An 18,970-nucleotide genomic window follows, 5' to 3' on the forward strand; every position below is an offset into this window, starting at 1 on the left:
TTGGTTATTAAAACTTCTGCAGTAAAATTAACTGATCAAAGAAGGCAATAGGTAGTATTTGTTAACAGAAAATAACTAAAATTAAAAATTAACTCATATAAAACCACCCAAAATGTCAACAATGAAATGTGCATTCTAGTGCAAAAATTTATGGAAGAACTCTCTGTGTATATAATAAATACTTAGTGCTTTCCAAAATTACCACCCAATCATTTCATTTGGATATTTACACCTCACTATACTATACCATAACATGTGCTTTAAGCACATCTCAAATTATAAGCACAAGGTGAAAAGCAAGGTGAGCTGATGCCTCCTGTCCAGGACACCAGTATACTTGATTTTGCACATTTAACCCCCCCTGGAATCTTACCATTGATCTTTCAGAATATCCAAACAAATGGCCCCAGTGACAGAGCTAATGTTAGGATGCCATATTTTGGTGATAAACCGCACCTAAAAAACAAGACAGTTTTAAAAAACAAAAGCAGTAATTAAGTGCAGTATACTAAGCAAATATTTTAAATCCACCATTTTAAATAACAGTATGAAGAAATACTAATTTGGAAAATATAGTACTACAAATGGAACTAAGATGTGATACTGCTTATTTCAGGAGGCTTCAAGTTTGTAAGGCTGTTTGTTAGAGCCTTTCTTTACTCCAAACAGACTACTGCCTGCTCCAGCTCCCCAAACTCATCCCTGCTTTCTCACATGTCATGTGTTCACATCCCTGCATCACACAAAGCTGGTTAGAAATATCCTCCAGCATACAAGTGTTTTGACAAGTAGATAGTCAAATACAGACTAAAAACTTCTAACATTGTGAAATCTAGAAAGCCCACTTTTAGTAAAGTCCTAAACTCTTAACACAGGAACTGCATATCACTCACTGTTGAGCTAAACTGTTGGTTACAGGTGTGTTGGAAAGTGGATGCTACTACATCTATAACCATCCTGTCTCATTACCTCATATGCAGAAAGCTTCACCAACCCAAAACTTAATTAGATTACTAATATTTTTCTTTGCTATTGAAAGGATCTAGTCCCAGCATTCATTCATTAATCATGTCTATATTTTTACACTTAAGTGTTTTCATGTTTACAAAGCATTAGTAAAATCAGGTTTTGGTGGTTTGGGTTTTCTGGGTATTTTAAGACACTAAGAAAGGTAAAAGCAGCACTTTCTCTTAAAGGAAAGTGCTGCTTTTACCTTTGGAAATTCCCCCTTCATTTTCTTCAGGTTGCACTGTAATTGCCTTCTAGTGATTTTGACCCATCTGTTTCTCATCTCCTCCTCACCCCAAACTCCTGAAAAACATTTTATGTATAGCACAGATCTTTTGACTTTTGCCCCTGACCTGCAAGCAAATCAGTGAAGAGATTACCTGCCAGGCACTACAGCAAAAGACTGTACATACAGGGCTATAATAAAATCGGTGCAATCCTGGTGTCTAAATAGGCAAGACCAGAACAGTTCTGTTTTCCAGGACAAAAATAAGCTATCATGTCAGCTGAGGCACTTACTAACTACCTCCACTCTAGAAATCACCTGCAAAATGTAAAAAGCGATGTAAATACTGGATAATTTCTCACAGTGAATGACTGCTAACAATGGCTGTCAAAGCACATACTGAAGAAGCTAAAGAATTCTTTCAGATGAAAGGCAGGGCCAGACACAAGCAAAAAGGCTTCCAATTCAAGACTCCAGAATAAGCAGTACTATGCTACAATGCACTGAGTTTCTAACTGCTGCCTATGAACTCTGGAAATGGAGACCACCAAGCCCTAAAGCAGCACCTAAATCATGGTATACAGACTGATCTTTCAGCATCTGCAACCTGTTTCAGCTCTCCTTATTTTAGCTCCCACCACAATGTGTGCAGATTAAAGAACTGAAGACCAACAGACATTTCTTTAAGATTTTCTGGGTCCTTTGCTCCAGCCCCAAGGAAGTAATTCTAAGAACCTATGAGTAACTGACACCTCTCTCCTCCTTCCTCTTTCCCAGTTCCTGCTGAGTATTACATATCAGGGTGAAAATAATAAGAATCTAGGACATGTTCTTGGTTCAAAGACATCTTTCAGACAAACAGAAAACCAATCAAGAAGTGGAGTCAGACAATTCAAGTGTCTACAGATTCAAGCCACTGAAGAATGGACTAAAGCAGGGCACATGAATGTACAGCTGCACATGGCTGGAAGGAACATTATTCAGAGTGGAATGACAAAACTGAAGTTCTAGAAAGATGCAGAAAGTTAAAAGGCCAGTAAGTTGTGAAAAATATGAATGACTTTGCCACAGCCATTTCTCATCTCTCACCCGTGTGCATATTATCCATTTCTATTATATTTCTCTGTTGGCTCTTCAAGACACACAACACTACAAGTCTCTATTTAATTATTACTAGAAACTTGGTAGGTTAGATTCAAGAACCTTTTAAGTATAACCTATGGAGCCCAAGAAATTAAAAGAACCAATAACTCCCTATTACAACATTTCTTCAACAATGCTGAGGGGGAGGGAAGACAGCTGTACCCTCCACATCATTTAAAACTACTTGAAAACTGTATTTATCTTGTCAGAAAAATATTACATTAGGGTCAATAATAAGGCCCAAGCTCGTCCCCCAAAATTTCCCAGTTTGTACTTTGAAGAACAATCAGAGTGTACCTCTGACTAGTCACAGTTTTGCATCCTGCTTTGTTTCTACTTAAATGTAACAGTTCCAATCCTTGCCTACAACTGAATTAAAAAAAAAAAAACAAAACAACAAAATCAACAAAAAAATCAACAAACAAACAAGTATATAAGAATACTCAAACCAAACTTGTTAGCCAAATTGTATTACCCAAAAATGTGTGTTTGCAGTACCTTAGGAGGATTAAATGGATATGTTTCTGGGATTTTTATCTCTAGCTGATACCTTCCACCTGCAAAAGACAAGAACAAGTTGGAAATTATACCAAAGGAACATTACTCAAAGTTAAGTCTTTCATGACAATAAGCTTACACTTCTAAATGAGCCGATTTTCAAGTTAATTCAAATTTACCCAGCCGTATTAGTTAGGAGATTCATTTAGATTTCATCTATTTCACAAATAAATGCAATAAAGTCAGTTAGAAAAGCTGTGTTTGCTTGTGCAAATCACTACCTATATTTCTTAGGTATATTTATTGTGTATTCTCATTTCCAATCTTATCATTTCCATGCTTTAATTTAGTAAAATATACCAAAATAGGAACCAAATATCTCCTAAATAGATGAAAAAAGAGGACACAGGAATATTCAGGCTGAACATGGGATATTACATTATTTTGACTCTTTTCTGATACCTCATGACAAATTTTCTTCAAATTACATAATTGAAATTACCTGTATTTAATTTTAAACTTTTCGAAATTCAAATACATTCAAGTAACTCTTTCAGAAAAGTTCCCACACTTTGGGAAAAAATAATAAAGGAGGTACCAGTGTTTAACTTTTAATATGTGCTACATTACCACCTGAAGTAGTTACTTCTGTTTCAATTCTGCAAACACTTTGACACACGACTATTATTAATACAACAGGAAGGGCCAGAGCATACAATAAAGGATAATAGGAGCTTGAAGACTGAACCCCCTCCTACTGCCCAGTTTTAAACATTTCTCAGTTTTATTTCTTTGTCACAGTATCATTCCCTATCCTATTTCCATTATAGTTCTGTTAACATTCAAGTTCACTACCAATGCTCATGTCTTCTGGAGCAATCTCAAACTATCTCTGGCTGCACAGTGAAGGCCATTTGCCAGGCAGCAGTTCAATGACAAAAAGAACAGGGTATTAAAAAACATACACTGTTTTTAGACATTTCATTTTTTACAAAAATTGAAAGCATTTATTCTCATTTGTAATTTTTTTCTTCAACCTGATGCTCTTCTTTCAGAAACCTTTTCCCTCTGTCAGTATAATGTGTCACAATTTATACAATTTCTTGAATTAATGATGAAGTATTTGCAATCTATTTTCCTTGAGATTTCCAGTGATTTACTCTGCAAATCAAGCTATACAGAACCAGCTCTCAAGTAGTTACAATACTGGCAGCAAGATGCACAGGGGAAAAAAAGCCTCCAAGTACTCCTCTCAGCAGTTACAGTATATGGCACCTTTTCATCTGTGCCAAAAAACACATTAGCAGCTCCTAAGAGCTCTCATTTTTAAAATGTATTTCAGTCTAATACACTCCACCTGAAACTAGTTAGCATCAGTTTGGTATTTTACACTATTGCCTACAGCTGTTCTTTTTCTCACTTAACTCTAAAGTAACTTGAGACATTTTAACAGATAATACTATATAAGAAAGACCAATAAATCCAAAATTATAACAATAATGTCTAAGTTGTTTGCTTGTCTGCTCACAGGACAGCAGAGGATAAACAGTTTTGAAGACATACAGCAATAAGAGACCTCAAGGAAGTTTGGTTTTCCTTTTCTTCGAACTGAAGCATAATTCAGCAGCAACTGTTTCTAAGAAAAAAAACCAGCTACGCTCATCAGTCCTTCTACAATTTTGCTGCCACATCATTTTGTAAGGTAATAAGAAATCTATCCTTAGGTATTACCACTTCTCCTGCTTACCACAAACTATTACAGTCTTCTGCCTAATAGGATATTCAGCCACCAATATCTTTCACCAGAGACTGAAGAGCTGGTAGTGTTATTTATACAGTATTGTTTTGCACTAAACTTTGAGGTTAAAAATACAGGCTTAAAGACATAACCTAAACAAATCTGTGATTTTTTTAATACTAAATTTAAAGTATAAATTACTAATTTATTAATTTCTGCATGCTAATATTTCGGCATTTTTTTAAGAGGATGCCTATGTATGGCTTTTTTTGTGGCTATTTAATGCTTGAAATTGAATTTAACAGTAATGGCATAATATTCCTTCTGTAGTCCTACTGGAACAGGTCTCACAAGAGTTAGAGCAATTTTTAGCTATTTCCCTTGAAGAAATAACCTATTATAAATTTTGCAGTTGCTGTGGCTCACAGGCAAGCTTGGCTTGAAATTAATAACAATATTACACAGGCTTTAAAAAAAAACAACCTCAAAAAATCCAAACCCACAAAACCTCAACCTATCTACTGACAAGCTCTTGATTCAAGTAAAACCCAGCAGCCATTAATCAAGTCTCTCAAAGGTCCTCTCTCCAAACACATTTTAACATTGGATGCAAACGTGTTTCAATTAAGTTGTGTCTTGCAATATTCTGGTAATTGATCAATATGGGTTGACACTACTAACAGATAAATAAAAGCTGTAAATTTTGTCAATAGATGGCATTCTTCCTCTCAGTCACTCTTAACTAATGTTCCAACATTACCTATAAAAAATTTGCAGCAGCAGTTTGGTTTCAGATACCTCACCAACTATGGTCAACAACTGTTCTTTCACTTCACAATGGGTCTAGAATTCCCTCCTGTATCACAGGGACTGTCTGACCAGAACTACTGCAAAAAACTTCTTCATAAAGCACTTCCTGCTGTGTCACTGTTCAGATTATAGATGACAAAACATCAGTCAGTAATTGTGTAGCATGCATTAACTGCTATAGTCATAAAATGAAGACAAAAAACACTAGCACACCCTCCATAATAATGTAAGGGAATAAATGCATATAACTATATTACAGAAACATTAACATTCCAAAGCAAATTATTCTAATGTCAGGAAACACCAGAAACTGGGCTGGCAGTAACTCTCATTTTGTTCCTCGAAGCACATGACTTCTAGATTAAAGGAAGAATACAATCACATTGCTCTTCCATGAGATTCCTGCCATAATCAGAATAAAAAATAAGTTCACCCCCCCCCACGAAGGGGTATTTACTATATCCTCATAATTAAATCTACTCAAAGCTATGTAAGTATGCATGCATTTCACATCAACAAATTCTACACTAAACGTATTGCTGTTTTTCACTAGCAGGATATGCTGAATATCTGAGCACAGTACCCAGCTTTCGAAATTCTTGTCTACCTGAATCATTCAGCATCACACAGAACCCAGTCCTGCAGACAGATATTTCAATCTGTTTTCAGCTCTACATGAGCTGCTATACAGTTTTTAACTTACGTAACACTCATGAGTGTTACACATGAGTGTTACATATTTAATTTCAAATAACTCTCAATACATTCTCTAAAACAGGCCCATTTTATAAACCAAGGTAATACTGACCTGGAGGGGGGGAAATGGCAAGCTCTGACAAACCAACTCACGCAAGAAGGTTTAATTCTCTCTGAATGGAAAATAAACACCAAAACCAACACCCTTCTACCACCATTCAGATGTTTCCTAGTATTCAATTGCCTATATACGTATATTAAGTTATTACAATACTAAGTCTTGGATTTACAAGATGAACTATACTATTCCAAAACAACAACTATACTAAATTCTAAACAGAATGATTCACTTCCCAACAGATCACTGGCATGAGTCTGTATTTTAGGGAAGCAGCATAGTACTCCTTTGAAATTGAAGGCGCATATTACAACCAGAATAAATTGTTTCCAGACATTATCATCTGTCAACTATACATCTGCAGCTGATGAGATGGAGACATATGGGACAAGGTTGGGAGAGGGGAAAGCCATCATTATTTACTAGGGAGAGGGAACAAGCACTATTATTTACTAGACTGTTGAGGAACTCTGGAAATAAAGTTCCACAGGGCACCCCCACCATTACAGCTGCTTCCACTTTTCTACTTTCTTTCCTCCAGACTAATTTCCCTTCTTGTCAGCTTCTGACATCCACCCCTGCCCAGTATTCTTCCATGTCAACCACTGTTAGGCTATTTCTTCCTTCTTTTCCTGTCCTTGGTCCCAAAGCTAGAGGGGAGACTCTCCCTGCTCTCAGTCCAATGCTACTGCACCAGCTTCTCGCCCAGAAAAGCAAATCACAAGGGATGTCCTCCATCAGGGAAGATGTGACAACCAGATTTTCATTAGCAGTCACTAATGCTTTTGAGTGCATACACTTCCTATAGCTATAAAACAATTCCCAGGTATTTTCCCCACCTGATGAAAATTTATTTTTTCAAAATAATGACAAATGGCATGTGTCCCAATCTCAAGGGAATACTAAAGTCTCAGTGTTAGCTCAAAGGCATAGAGCAACTAGAGCACCTGAAGAACATGCAAAATTGTCTCATATTCCAAAAAAATAATTTATTTGCCTGAGACACTCCTTGATACTTTTTTTATTGAAAGTACAAATTCAAATCAAAGTAGATACCTGGCATGGAAAAGTCAAGTAGAACTATATTTTAAAGCTATCCAAAATTTGTTTTAAAAAATTAAAAATCCTTACTTATCACGAAAGAACTTCCAATAGAAGGTATGTCTGCCAGTTCCATATATATTATCACAAAGTTTACAAGTACCAACACTATTGAGTAATTTCTGAAGAAGCGTGTTACATTAGCCTCTGTTAAAGCTTCTTTATAGAAGTTACCTTGCTTTTACCAGACTGTAAGAGATGTATAATTAGTGATACCAGTTTCAATAAACTAGAAAGTCAGTAAGGTACAATTTTTGAAGAGAGCTAAAGATATGACGCTCTACTACAGAGTCCCCCACATCAGTATAAATTAAGTACTGGGATATACAGATGCCCAAAATTAATCCCAAATTTAACTTGCAACAGCATCTCTGCTTGAGATAGGAGAAATGCAATGTTTATGAATGATCACCACTCTAGATCACAGAAATACATGTACAGTCTAAAGCTAAATTTCTTAATGCTTCATGGTTAAGGAGCTCAAACTCTCAAGACAGTAAACAAACAACTAGAAGTCAGAATTATACTAATTAAACCACACAGCTCATATATGCAAATTAAGCTTGATAGGGGATAGTCTATCCTACTGCCAAATAGATCTCTCCTCAGGCAACACAGAAGCTGAACTGAAATAGTTTTTTAAGCTGTATTTAAAAAAAAAAAAATCAGACTGTTTTAAAACATGTACCTCTACATTTTATGCTGTAATTATTTTTACAAACAAAGCATCTCAAGACACATGACTTGAAATGTACAATGATTGCATACACAAAAACTTTACTTGCCTTCATATGGTGTGTCCGGAGGTCCTGCTATTTCTCCTCTTAATTCTGTAAAATTCTCATCTACAAGATCTACTTTAATTTGATTTTTGCTCGTCTTAAAAATAAACAGAGAAACAAAGAATCATAAGTAAGCATTTCACATACAAATTTCCCCCAAAATATGCTGCTTTAAATTTTTAGAACAGTACTTTAAAGTAAGTAAACATTTAAAAATACAGTAACCTAAAGTTAATAGCTATCTTCCAGTTGAAATTTTACTTCATTAAAAACAGACTACTTGTGAAGCATTAGAAACTTCAATACTATTTATACTACCACTAGAATAGGCAAAGCAATCCAGGATCATGTCTAAAATTGTACTTCAAAGTTGACCATATTTTAAAATGACCATGATCTCTCAAATCACCTATTAATTCTACATATCTAAACTACAAAATTAAATTGACCAAATTACACATGAGTTCTTTTCATATTTAGACCAATTTATTTCAAAACAGACATTTGTCACTTGCAATGGAGCACAAAAAGACTTCCCCAAACAGAGTAGTATTTTTAACATTACAAAGATCTAAACAGAATATTGTAGTCTTAAATCATGTATATCTTTAATATTTAGGCATAAGATACAATTTACTTTATTCACTTGAATTTTATTGTCACCTCCTCAACATTTTCACACCCCATATGAACTTCTCTATAAAATAACAATACTGTACTTTGATACTGGAGAAAATATATGTTTTCCAGAAACAGATTCTCCAGAAGTGTTCAGCTAGAACTACTCATTCCAGTGAACTTGCTTTCCAGGTCCAGAGAGCAGTATTAGCGAAAGCCATGAATCTCCCAGCCAGTAACTTTTATTGGGGAGTTGCAAAGCACAATCTCCATTTAGAATGATGTACCATCAAGTTTGCAGAGGTAAGGAATTACAGGCTTTTCCATTCTGCTACTTCTGCATACTGTGCTCACTGACTGCAATACAGATTTCTTAATTCCTGTGTTATTTTTTGCAAGAACTGTTAGGACCTTTTCAGATGTTTTAAAATTTTTCCAACTAGTTCTATACAGCTGTGCTTCTTCTCACCCTCAGAGTAAACGTGGTTGCTGGCAGCTACTAGAGAAGGATTAAGTCATATAAAGCTGATGGGTGCCACAAGCTGGTTCTTGAATCTACCAATGATATGAACCATTAAGCACACACCATTCACTGGACAACAGCTGGGAAATTACTTCTGTTTCTTTCCTGCAAATATTCTATTGAATCAGTCCCACCAAACAAAGAGTGCTCTTCTGACCAGGTATGTTCATAGATATAAAGAAAAATCAAATATTAGGTAAAAGTTTCACCATGTAAAAAATCCTAATTCACTAAATTAATCCAATAGTGAACTGTAGTTACATACATTTGTATTTAGAACTTGAGATCCCTTCAATTCACACAAATGAGGCAGCACCTGCAGCTCTCCACAACAGCCAGGCACTGTAAAAAATTCCCTCTCTGAATTTAAACTTGATTTTATAAGACCTATTTTCTTGCAAGCTTTCCAACATCACTTTTAATTTTTTGCTCTCATGCTTCCAACTGGCAGCTTGTTCCAACACCTCACAATTTTTAAAAGCTTTCTCAAGTACAATTAGAAGTTACAATCTATTTATCCCCACTTCTGACAGCACTGTTTCCCAGCTTCAACAAGTTTTTCATACATCTAGTATTTATTCCCCTTGTAAAATATATGGCATTTACACTGATTTTCCAGCCTTAATTTTGCTTTAAACAAGATGACATTCTAATCTCACCATACTGATTTTTTTATAAAAGGTTCTCTGCAATGTCCCATGATCACCTCACCAGCCCTGCATAACCAAATTTAGACGATGTCTCAGAATCTGTGCCATGAGCACCCTGTTGCACTCACTGAAGACACATCACAACCAGCATAACCTAAGAAAGATGAAATCTGTCTTTTTCATGGCAGCATGACATGAGGCTCAGATCAAGTGACAAGAGTCCCAGCAAGGATTCCTGCAGAAGGTTTTGTCCTCTCCAGTGACTGCACAGTGCTTTGTCAGAGGTACTGCCCCTGTGCATGGACTCTTCATTCCCAAAGCAGCAGAGTGGTTTAAATAACCAATACAGGTGAGTCACTGTAACTCTCTGTGCAGGTACTGGCTACTGCAGTCACTCAAACCTCAGCTGAGCTTCTCCTGCTCTCCCTCAGCCAACATCACCTGGCAAGCTCCACCTTGACACCAGGAGTTCTTGTCCTTTGCAAATAACTTTTCATTTAGAGGACTGTACTAATAGCAAACAGGATGAATTTCAATGATACAATCTATGGTTAATCCATGCTGCAGCTTGCTTCATTTTCTACTTAGCATTCTGCTTTTCTTCAGTGACCTCTTGCACACTCTTGTAGTAGCCTGGATGTTCTCCTTCATATTCAGTTTCAATTAGTACCACACTAGCTGTTTTTCACAACAAATCCTTTCCAACTCCATAAATTTGTTTAAAAGCAATCAAAACACCCAGTCTGTCACTAAGATCAGTTTCTTTCACGAGTCAGTGATCCTGGTTCCCACTTTGAGATGACTGCTTCTATTACTACAGCTGTAGCTGTCTCCATGCCCTTATTTGCTGTGCACAGCACCTTACGGAAAAACAGCAGGCAATACTGCACTGTTTTATTGCAGGGATTAATTTAATTTTGTATTTATGCTTAAATTCTACCATGTCCTCCATATACCAAATTAATTTTTTCTTCAAATAGCTGAAGATCCTTTGTTCCATGTTATTCTGACACTTTTCAAGGTTCAGCTCAGCTTCACCTTGACAAGTATTGCTTTATCCTTCATTCCTGGAGAAACAGCACCAAAGTGATTATTAAACAAATTAAATCTGGAGTGTTTTCCTACAACATTTCTCTTTAATGACGATCATGTAGGATAAAATTACTTAATTTTAGCAGTTCTAACAAAATAAATCCCTTGCCTCCACCTCTACCAACAACAGTGGTCTTCAAAAATTTTCTAACACCAATAACCTTAGCACAGAATTTATGACTCAGCCTGTGATCTCACACCCCAAGCTGATTTTCCAGAAGCAGTCCTACAAAGACCTCAATACACTTCCACACCAAGTCTAAAACAGCATCACCTCTCGTTGATCCAGTAACAATTTAGTGACTAAATCACTGGGCTAGCAATTCCTGAAATATGAGCCATGCCATTACTCACAGCATTTATTTCCATAATTTCAAAGCTGAATTCTGTAACAATGCAGTGCCCAGAAATCCATCAGTAAAATCCTTTTCTAGAAATCTACAAGTCCAACACTAGCAGAACTTTCCATTATCACATCTGAAAATTATTTTGATCAAGACTGATCGAAAAAACCCCAAACAACAAACAGACTACAAGACAGAGAGAAAGGAAAATTGATGCAACAATTTTCTCTTGCATCATGCAAGGGAATGCATGATGCCATTCCCTCTTTTTTTCTTGATAGTCTAGATGGATTATGCATAGCCATTTTTCTTTTTAATTCACACTAGGGTCTAATCAAAAGATTTGTTGTCTTTTAGACCAACTCAACTGCTAAGATTCTTTTTGCAATGCTATAGTGCTGCTTAACCAATTTTATTGGAAACCTTGTGGAAACTAAACCCAAGTTTTAGAGACTAAACTAAAAGTATGATGCAGACAAGTTGGGGAAGATTCATATGATGCCCTTTTATTCACTACTAAAAGCTTTATCTCTGAAAAGAAACCCAAATGAATCAATCCTTCATGAAGTGTCATTCTGTGAGCATCTTCCAAAGACAGGACACTTAATCATATTTATCACAGTAACCACTGATTGATAATATTTTGTCTTCACCTGCTTCCTCTTAAAAAAAAATTCCAGAATGATACTGTCTAATTTTATGTTTTAGTCACTTCCTTGCAAAGAACACACAATCCACTCTACCAGAAAATTTGAAGAGTAAGTTCTGCCATTGTAAAGACATAAACACACATCTTCACTTCTACTAAAATCATTTTAGAGAGCAGCTCTGGACTCTATAATATTACTCTCAGCAGATAACGAGCTCTTCTGTTCTCCTTACTCACCATAGTCTACAGGCCTTAATAAGGAGGGCCTGCCCATTCTGAGGGCCTGTCTGCTTTCTGCAGGAAATCCAACCTTTTTCCTGAGCTTTCAATACCATTTCCTTCTCTCTTCTTCAACCTGCCTTTAGAAACCTCTTTTATTTCTTCATGGCCTATTATCCTCTTCACTAGTCCAGTACCTCTACTCTTAAAAATCCAGTGTTTTCCTTGACATAAAATAAACAGACAAAACCATTACATATCAACACAAAAGAGCATATTAAGATAATAAAAACTGCATTGTTCTTCTAAATTTTATTTCTCACAAACAAAATACTATTTACTATATTTACTAAAAGCAGAAAAATTATACATTCAAAGTTTGATCCTGGGTAAGTCTACTTCATAAAGACTGAAGTAGAGCAAATAGCTTTTTAGAAATAGGAATTATAATTACATCAGAACTTTTTATGCCTTCTAAAAAGCCTCCAAATTCTTCAGTTATTTTGATAAGGAGACTACCAGAGAGTCAATCTCAAGCAATCTGCATAAAAATGCCCATTATCAGAGCTGGTGATATATGGACAGATACTGGTAGGCTGAACTAAAAATGAAAGAATAAGATGTTTCTAATAATTTTTTCTTTAATTACATGGCCAGCAGTCTTGACACGTGTTGAACTCTCTTGAGTAGAAGCAAAAAAACCCAAACAAACCCAAACTCCAAATAAATCCCTCATATTTCCATGTCAGCCATGGCTACCAAACATCATAAACTTAATACTGGATGATGGCAACATACAAAAGAAGTTTTGAGTGAAGTTTTCCTAGAACCAGTCAGCTCTACTTACTCCCCCCAGGACAATTTATTCACATTAGACCCTCAATCCCTGTGTAATAAATTACTCTACAGAAACATAAATGCAACCATTAGCAAACATAATATGTTTTTAACTATTGGTGTCAAAACTAAAAAAGAAAATTATGTTTATTAGCAATATTAGTAACTTCAGCACGTTATTTTAAAAACAATAAAGTAGTGTCAAACTGTTATTTGCATGCTCTAGGTCTGCCTCTCCTTACATATTTAGACACCATGTGCAAATTCCAATCAAGTATCTTTGGGTATAAGGGACAAGGTGGTAAATATGATTTATAAAAACAGGAAACAAGACACAAAATCACCTTAAACAGAATAAGATCTGGAATTTAAAACCTAGTGGCTACTTCTGAATTATGTTGTATGTGGGGAAAAAAACCTCCAACAACAACAACAAAAAGAACAAACAAAACCAAACCAAACAAAATCACAAAACCCTGCTATTCCATACAGGAATTAATTACCTACAGTCTGTGATTTTACTGGTCTTATAAAATTATTTATACATACTCTATATTGGATCAAGTACTGTTATTTTTTGTTAATTTACTTTGTTTTACAGAAGATAACTCAGAAAACTCTAGAAACAGGTGCATGTATGTATATAAACAAAACTAAACCAGAAAAAACTAGCCTGAAAATATGCATATATGTGATAAATGATGCATATAGACATTGCACTAAAATCAGCTATGTATTAAAACTCTGTAATCATTCAGGGCTTTAAGACTAGTCCCTTACACATTAAGAAAGAGTTTTAGGGAAGTGACAAAAATCTTAAAAAACATACATGCAAAAATTTCAGCAAAAATTAAGAAATAAACTTGAAAACTTTCTCTGGAATTTTCTCAACCAAGGAAAAAGTTTGGGAGGTTTTGTATACGCAAAATGTTTTCAATCACTAATTGCTTCCCTAATCACAGAAACAAAATAAAATTACTTCTTTATCTTTGTGACAAGATTTTAAAATTTTTGATTCATCCATGAGGTGAACTGGCAATAACCACTTTTGAACCTACTAAAATGTAATAAAAATTTAGTTACTTCTTTAATGACAACCATGACTTACAAATGTGAAGTAGGTACTTTTGAACATCCAAACATTTTATACTGACATTACAAAGTTCAATATTTAATAAGCCAAATTAAGTGAGAAATCCTTCACCCTAGTCTGAAGCCATGCTAGCAAAAATAAATTGTTATACTATAAAGTTACTAGTGCCTTATAAACTCTTTTTACCCTCCCACTCATTTTACATGCCAACACAACAGTCTTATTCTACATCAAAACCTCTCATGAACATATTTCACCAGATTTACAGAAAAAGATCACCTGACTATCCAGTGAAATCTATAACACAATTTTTGCACAAGGCCGTAAGTACTCTGAGTTAACTCGTTTTGAGCAAAAGACTCCAATGTTTCAGCAGCAATTTACTCAGTAAAACAATCATTTAAATAAATTAAAAAACAAAACCAACTTCATCCTTCTTATCCTATTTACCAACTCTTTGCAAATCTGTGGATAAATATTCAAAGGAATTTTGCTTTGCAATATGTATCTTGTTATTTTCTTATGTTCTTTTGCTAAGGCACCATTCTGAACTTATTCCAAATGGTTCAGGTCTCCCTCCTTCACTGACATGCTAGAAAGGAAGATTCCTAATAAAGGCTTGTGTCTTCAGCTGCTGTCTAAGGAGTCAATACCAGACTCTCATCTCCCTTCTTTTCAAACTAACACTTTCCTTTCTTAACCCCCTTGCTACCCCAGAGTAGGCCAAAGTACACTGCATCCACTCAGTTCCCTCTTTCACAAGAAATGGGAAAACATAAAAAAGGGAGGTGTCACTCAACAAAGCAAAGTGCAGTGCACTGTCATGCAGAAAAACAGCAAATTCAACTTACCAAAAAAAAAAAAAACACACCAGTTTTATAATCCCACTGCCACCCCCTCAAAGAGGTACCAAAGCAAGAGGGAACAGTTCAATACTTCCAAAATATTCCTTCAGACTCACTCCAGCTTAAAAGCCAAAATCAAGTGCATATCCTGAGCCTATTATTATTATTAAGAGAAGCAGAAATGCCACAGAATTACCACAGTGCTATGAAGTACACACGCTGCACTACCAGCTGAGCTCAGCAGATCACATCTGCATTCTAGAGCAAGCGCCTGCTGACCTTCAAAGCACAGAGGAACGCCACAGAGAAACAATCCAGGGCTGGGGCAGGGCAAAGAGAAGAAATACTTCTGTCAAAAGCACATTAAAGAGCAGTTCTCTAGATAAGAAAGGGTCAATACCAAGAAATACATTTCCTTAAAATGCTCCCATGTTTTTTAAACCTATCAATAATTTCAGTCATGGAAGTTCTACCAAATTTCATATTCTATTTTATCCCCCCATATTAACATATATTAGGGTTAAATCTGTTCTAGTCAAACTAGGTGACATTGTTTTTGCATACTATTTGTTTCATTTACTGATAAAAATACTATGTTACTAATAAGTAACTTGTATTTTAATGTATCTAAAGAGCTACAAGTATGAATGCTGTGTGAATTTTGTATTACTGTTGCTTAGACAGTGTAGAATTTTCATATCTATCACAAAATACAAGAACAATACTGAGGGATATTCTTTTCCTGTCAGAACACAAAACATCTCAAATATTAAAACCATCTTCATTTTTCAAGAGTTAGACCTGGAGCACCACAAAGTTTTAGCAGAATTTTTTTAATTTAAGGTAGGTAAATAGCCACTCCTGCTAATGTTCAGCTGTTAAAACATCACTCTACCAAAACACTTAAGACACTGTACTTCCACAGTGCCTTAAACCCGTCTAACAGTGGCCAAGGTCCTATTTCCCTTCTTATCACAGAATTAATGTCAAGGAGGGGGTAAGATTTTGTAATAGCATTCACACAACTGCATAGCAAACATCTGAAATAAGCACATATTAGCAAGACAGTTCTTTCATTTTAACCCAACTCCTGATTTGATTCACCACTGAACACTGCAAGTAAGAGAAGAAGCACAAAAGCAGAAGAAGAGATGAGTCTGGATGAGGAATGTGACACTGCTCCCTGGAACTGCCTTAGGACTAGTTAAAAGAATTCTGAAACTTCAGCTCTAGTGTCTGTCCAAGCTATTTCTGACTAAACCATCACATCAGTCTGGGAGACCAGAGGTGTAACGGCCCCAGCTCTTGTGGGAGAAGCCCCAAGTGCAGTTACACAGTCACTGCTTGTCTCGCTGAGGGACAGTGTGGTCACACTGGTAAAGCTGTGCCAGCCATGAAAGGTGTGTACGTAACCGCACATGTTCTCTCCTGTACTCCTCTAAGGGCCCCTGCACAGGCCATGCTGAGCTATGCAAGATACTGACAGTACCTCAGAGCATCAACTGCGTGCAAGAGTTACCAAACGTGATCTGAGCCTACTAAGGTACCGACATCAGTGTGGGCATAGTGCAAAGGACTCCTGCTCCCTTCAGAAGAGTAAGGGCAGAAAGAAAAGATGCATTTTTCCTATCTTTTTATGTGTGGTTCTGTTTTTGATGTAGAACTGAAATACCCTGCAGATAAAACATGCTTTAATAATCATTTTGAACCATTATTTGAATTAGCCATTTTATGAACATACAAAACCATTTGATGCAGACTCTGCAGTAAATTCCATGTATATACCCTATTTAGGTTAGCAATTCTACATATAAAGGAATCACAGGATTCAGTTCATTTTAAATTGATTATGCTAATTCAATCACAGTCTCAGAGCTTGAAGACTAGCAAAAATAGCTCAAGAGTTTTTCTGTGCTAGCTTCCCACATGGACACCCTTATTCCAAAGTGGAAGAACTTACCTAAACACCATGAAGGCTCTAAGAGCCTCCAAAGAAAAAACAACACAGCTACCATGATTTCCATTCATGTATGCTACCTTATTTCATCACAGCCTCCGGTACTTTTAACACATCCTAACATAGCAAAAACTCAAAAATACTTCCTCACAGTTCCTTTTCAGCTAAAAATAAAAAGTAAAATATTTTCAGCTTGAGCTAAAATACCTGTTTAAGTAAAATATGGACTAATGTATTTGTGCATTTGAGTTTCTTCCTCCCTTCCTGAAACATTCCATAGATGTATTTAGAATCTGAAGGCATGTTACCTTAAACTTGTTTCTTTAAAAGTCATTAGACTTACAGTCTTTCATTAGTCTTTCCCAATCTGAACTGTTGATCATACTGGCTAATAATGAATAAAAATTATGAAATAATGAACTTCAATTAGTTTCCTACATATTTTGTGACAAAGTAGACAGGACAGCCCTTATTAGCCATCCAACAGAAGAATGACACTCAGGATGAGCCCAGCTCTCCCAGATGTTGGCAGAGCCAAAGTGGAGTTATACTGCAGGCCTGACTTTTACAGTGTCCATAAAGCATAACACCGAATGAAGCTTCCTCTGTAGCCATTGACATTCACAGTATCTCCCTCCTGTGCAGACACTTTGAAGGATAGACAGGAGCAATCCATTACTTTAGCAGAATTCTGTTGCAAAATACTAGATTAACACACACAGATCTGGTACTCACACAAAGTTACTTTTGCTACTCACAGAGATACTTATGATGCATATACTATTTCGTTAAATACTCAGGGCAAGCATATTCAAGTGCTCCCAACTCTAATATTACAAATATTAACACTGATATAATCTCAAAGGAAAGTTTTGGATAAATCAAGACTGCAGAAGTGGACTACATTCAACTCAGAATATTCAGTGATTCTGTGAAACATCCCTAGAGTGCCATATAGAATATTATTTGCCAAACTTCCTACTCTTTGCCATAAAATAACTGAATTGATTCCTTTGCTATATCTAAATTGCAGAAATTTTACTTAGCTTGTCAAGGACAATGAGATAGCCTGCCTGTTAATGATAAACTGTAACCTAAAGCATTTTCTCAATTTAATACCAGGGGCAATTATTAGTGTAAAAGTGATGAAGTATAATGACAACAGTCCTTATTACGATTATAGAATCCAGGAATCTAAAAACCATTTAATAGGTAAATAATTTAAGAAACACTCTAAGTACTTGCACTAGCTGAATGAAAAATAAAGACCACTGGACTGTTAACCAGCACTTTCTTGCAGTTTATACTTACACAAATTTATTATGATAAAATGTTAACTTTATTTAACTCTCATACTACATAAAGTGAACTAACCTTAGGACTCGTACACTTCCTTTCTATTAAAAGAACTCCTGGAAACAAGCACAGAAGAATGAATGCAAGACTGGAATTGGTAAAGGATTGGCTAATTTTTAGCACTGCTTTAGGTTCACAGAGGGTTGTGATCAGAGGGTACCATCATCAGCTACAATCTATCCCCTCGTCCTAAACTGATTAATCCACTCCTGTAACGAGGGACTGCTCTCCTTCCTCAGGTTTTTATGACATTACCAAAAACAACCAAATGAGTCTGACTCCAATGCAGACTTAAGTTTTTCTGTTTTCCACTTACTCCCAAAATCTTTAGGATTCTGCCAACTGATATGTAGACCACTCACTAGAAATCTGGACCCAACTGGATACACAATAACATAAAAAAGTCACCAAGTGACACAGGCAAAAGCAATAAATCTATTCTTCTCTGCACAAATATTCCTCTACCGGTACTTGGCAAACTCATAGGTCTGGTCAAATGATCACTGACATTGCATATTTTAAATCACAGACTTAATGCTAGTACTGATTAGTATCTACATAATACTGATCCTAAAAGTGTACTGGTATCATATTCACAGAATTTGAGGAACAGCTACATGGTTCAGGTAAAGGGGTGTTAACTATAAATAAACCTAATAATTCTGAA

The 18,970-nt window shown here is 35.8% G+C and overlaps 1 protein-coding gene across 2 annotated transcripts in view; it reads right to left on the minus strand.

The window, feature by feature from the left end:
* The window catches only part of UBE2K (ubiquitin conjugating enzyme E2 K), a 44,310-nt gene that overhangs the window by 18,749 nt on the left and 6,591 nt on the right, over nucleotides 1-18,970 (minus strand). For both annotated transcript variants that reach the window (XM_066548491.1, XM_066548492.1), the window contains 3 exons: nucleotides 8,124-8,217; nucleotides 2,876-2,934; nucleotides 374-456 (listed from right to left, as the gene is read on the minus strand). In XM_066548491.1, coding sequence (XP_066404588.1) covers nucleotides 374-456; nucleotides 2,876-2,934; nucleotides 8,124-8,217 — 236 coding nt within the window. The remainder of the gene's footprint in view (nucleotides 1-373; nucleotides 457-2,875; nucleotides 2,935-8,123; nucleotides 8,218-18,970) is intronic.

The sequence above is a fragment of the Molothrus aeneus genome, chromosome 4 (assembly GCF_037042795.1).
Source record: "Molothrus aeneus isolate 106 chromosome 4, BPBGC_Maene_1.0, whole genome shotgun sequence".
NCBI lineage: Eukaryota > Metazoa > Chordata > Aves > Passeriformes > Icteridae > Molothrus > Molothrus aeneus.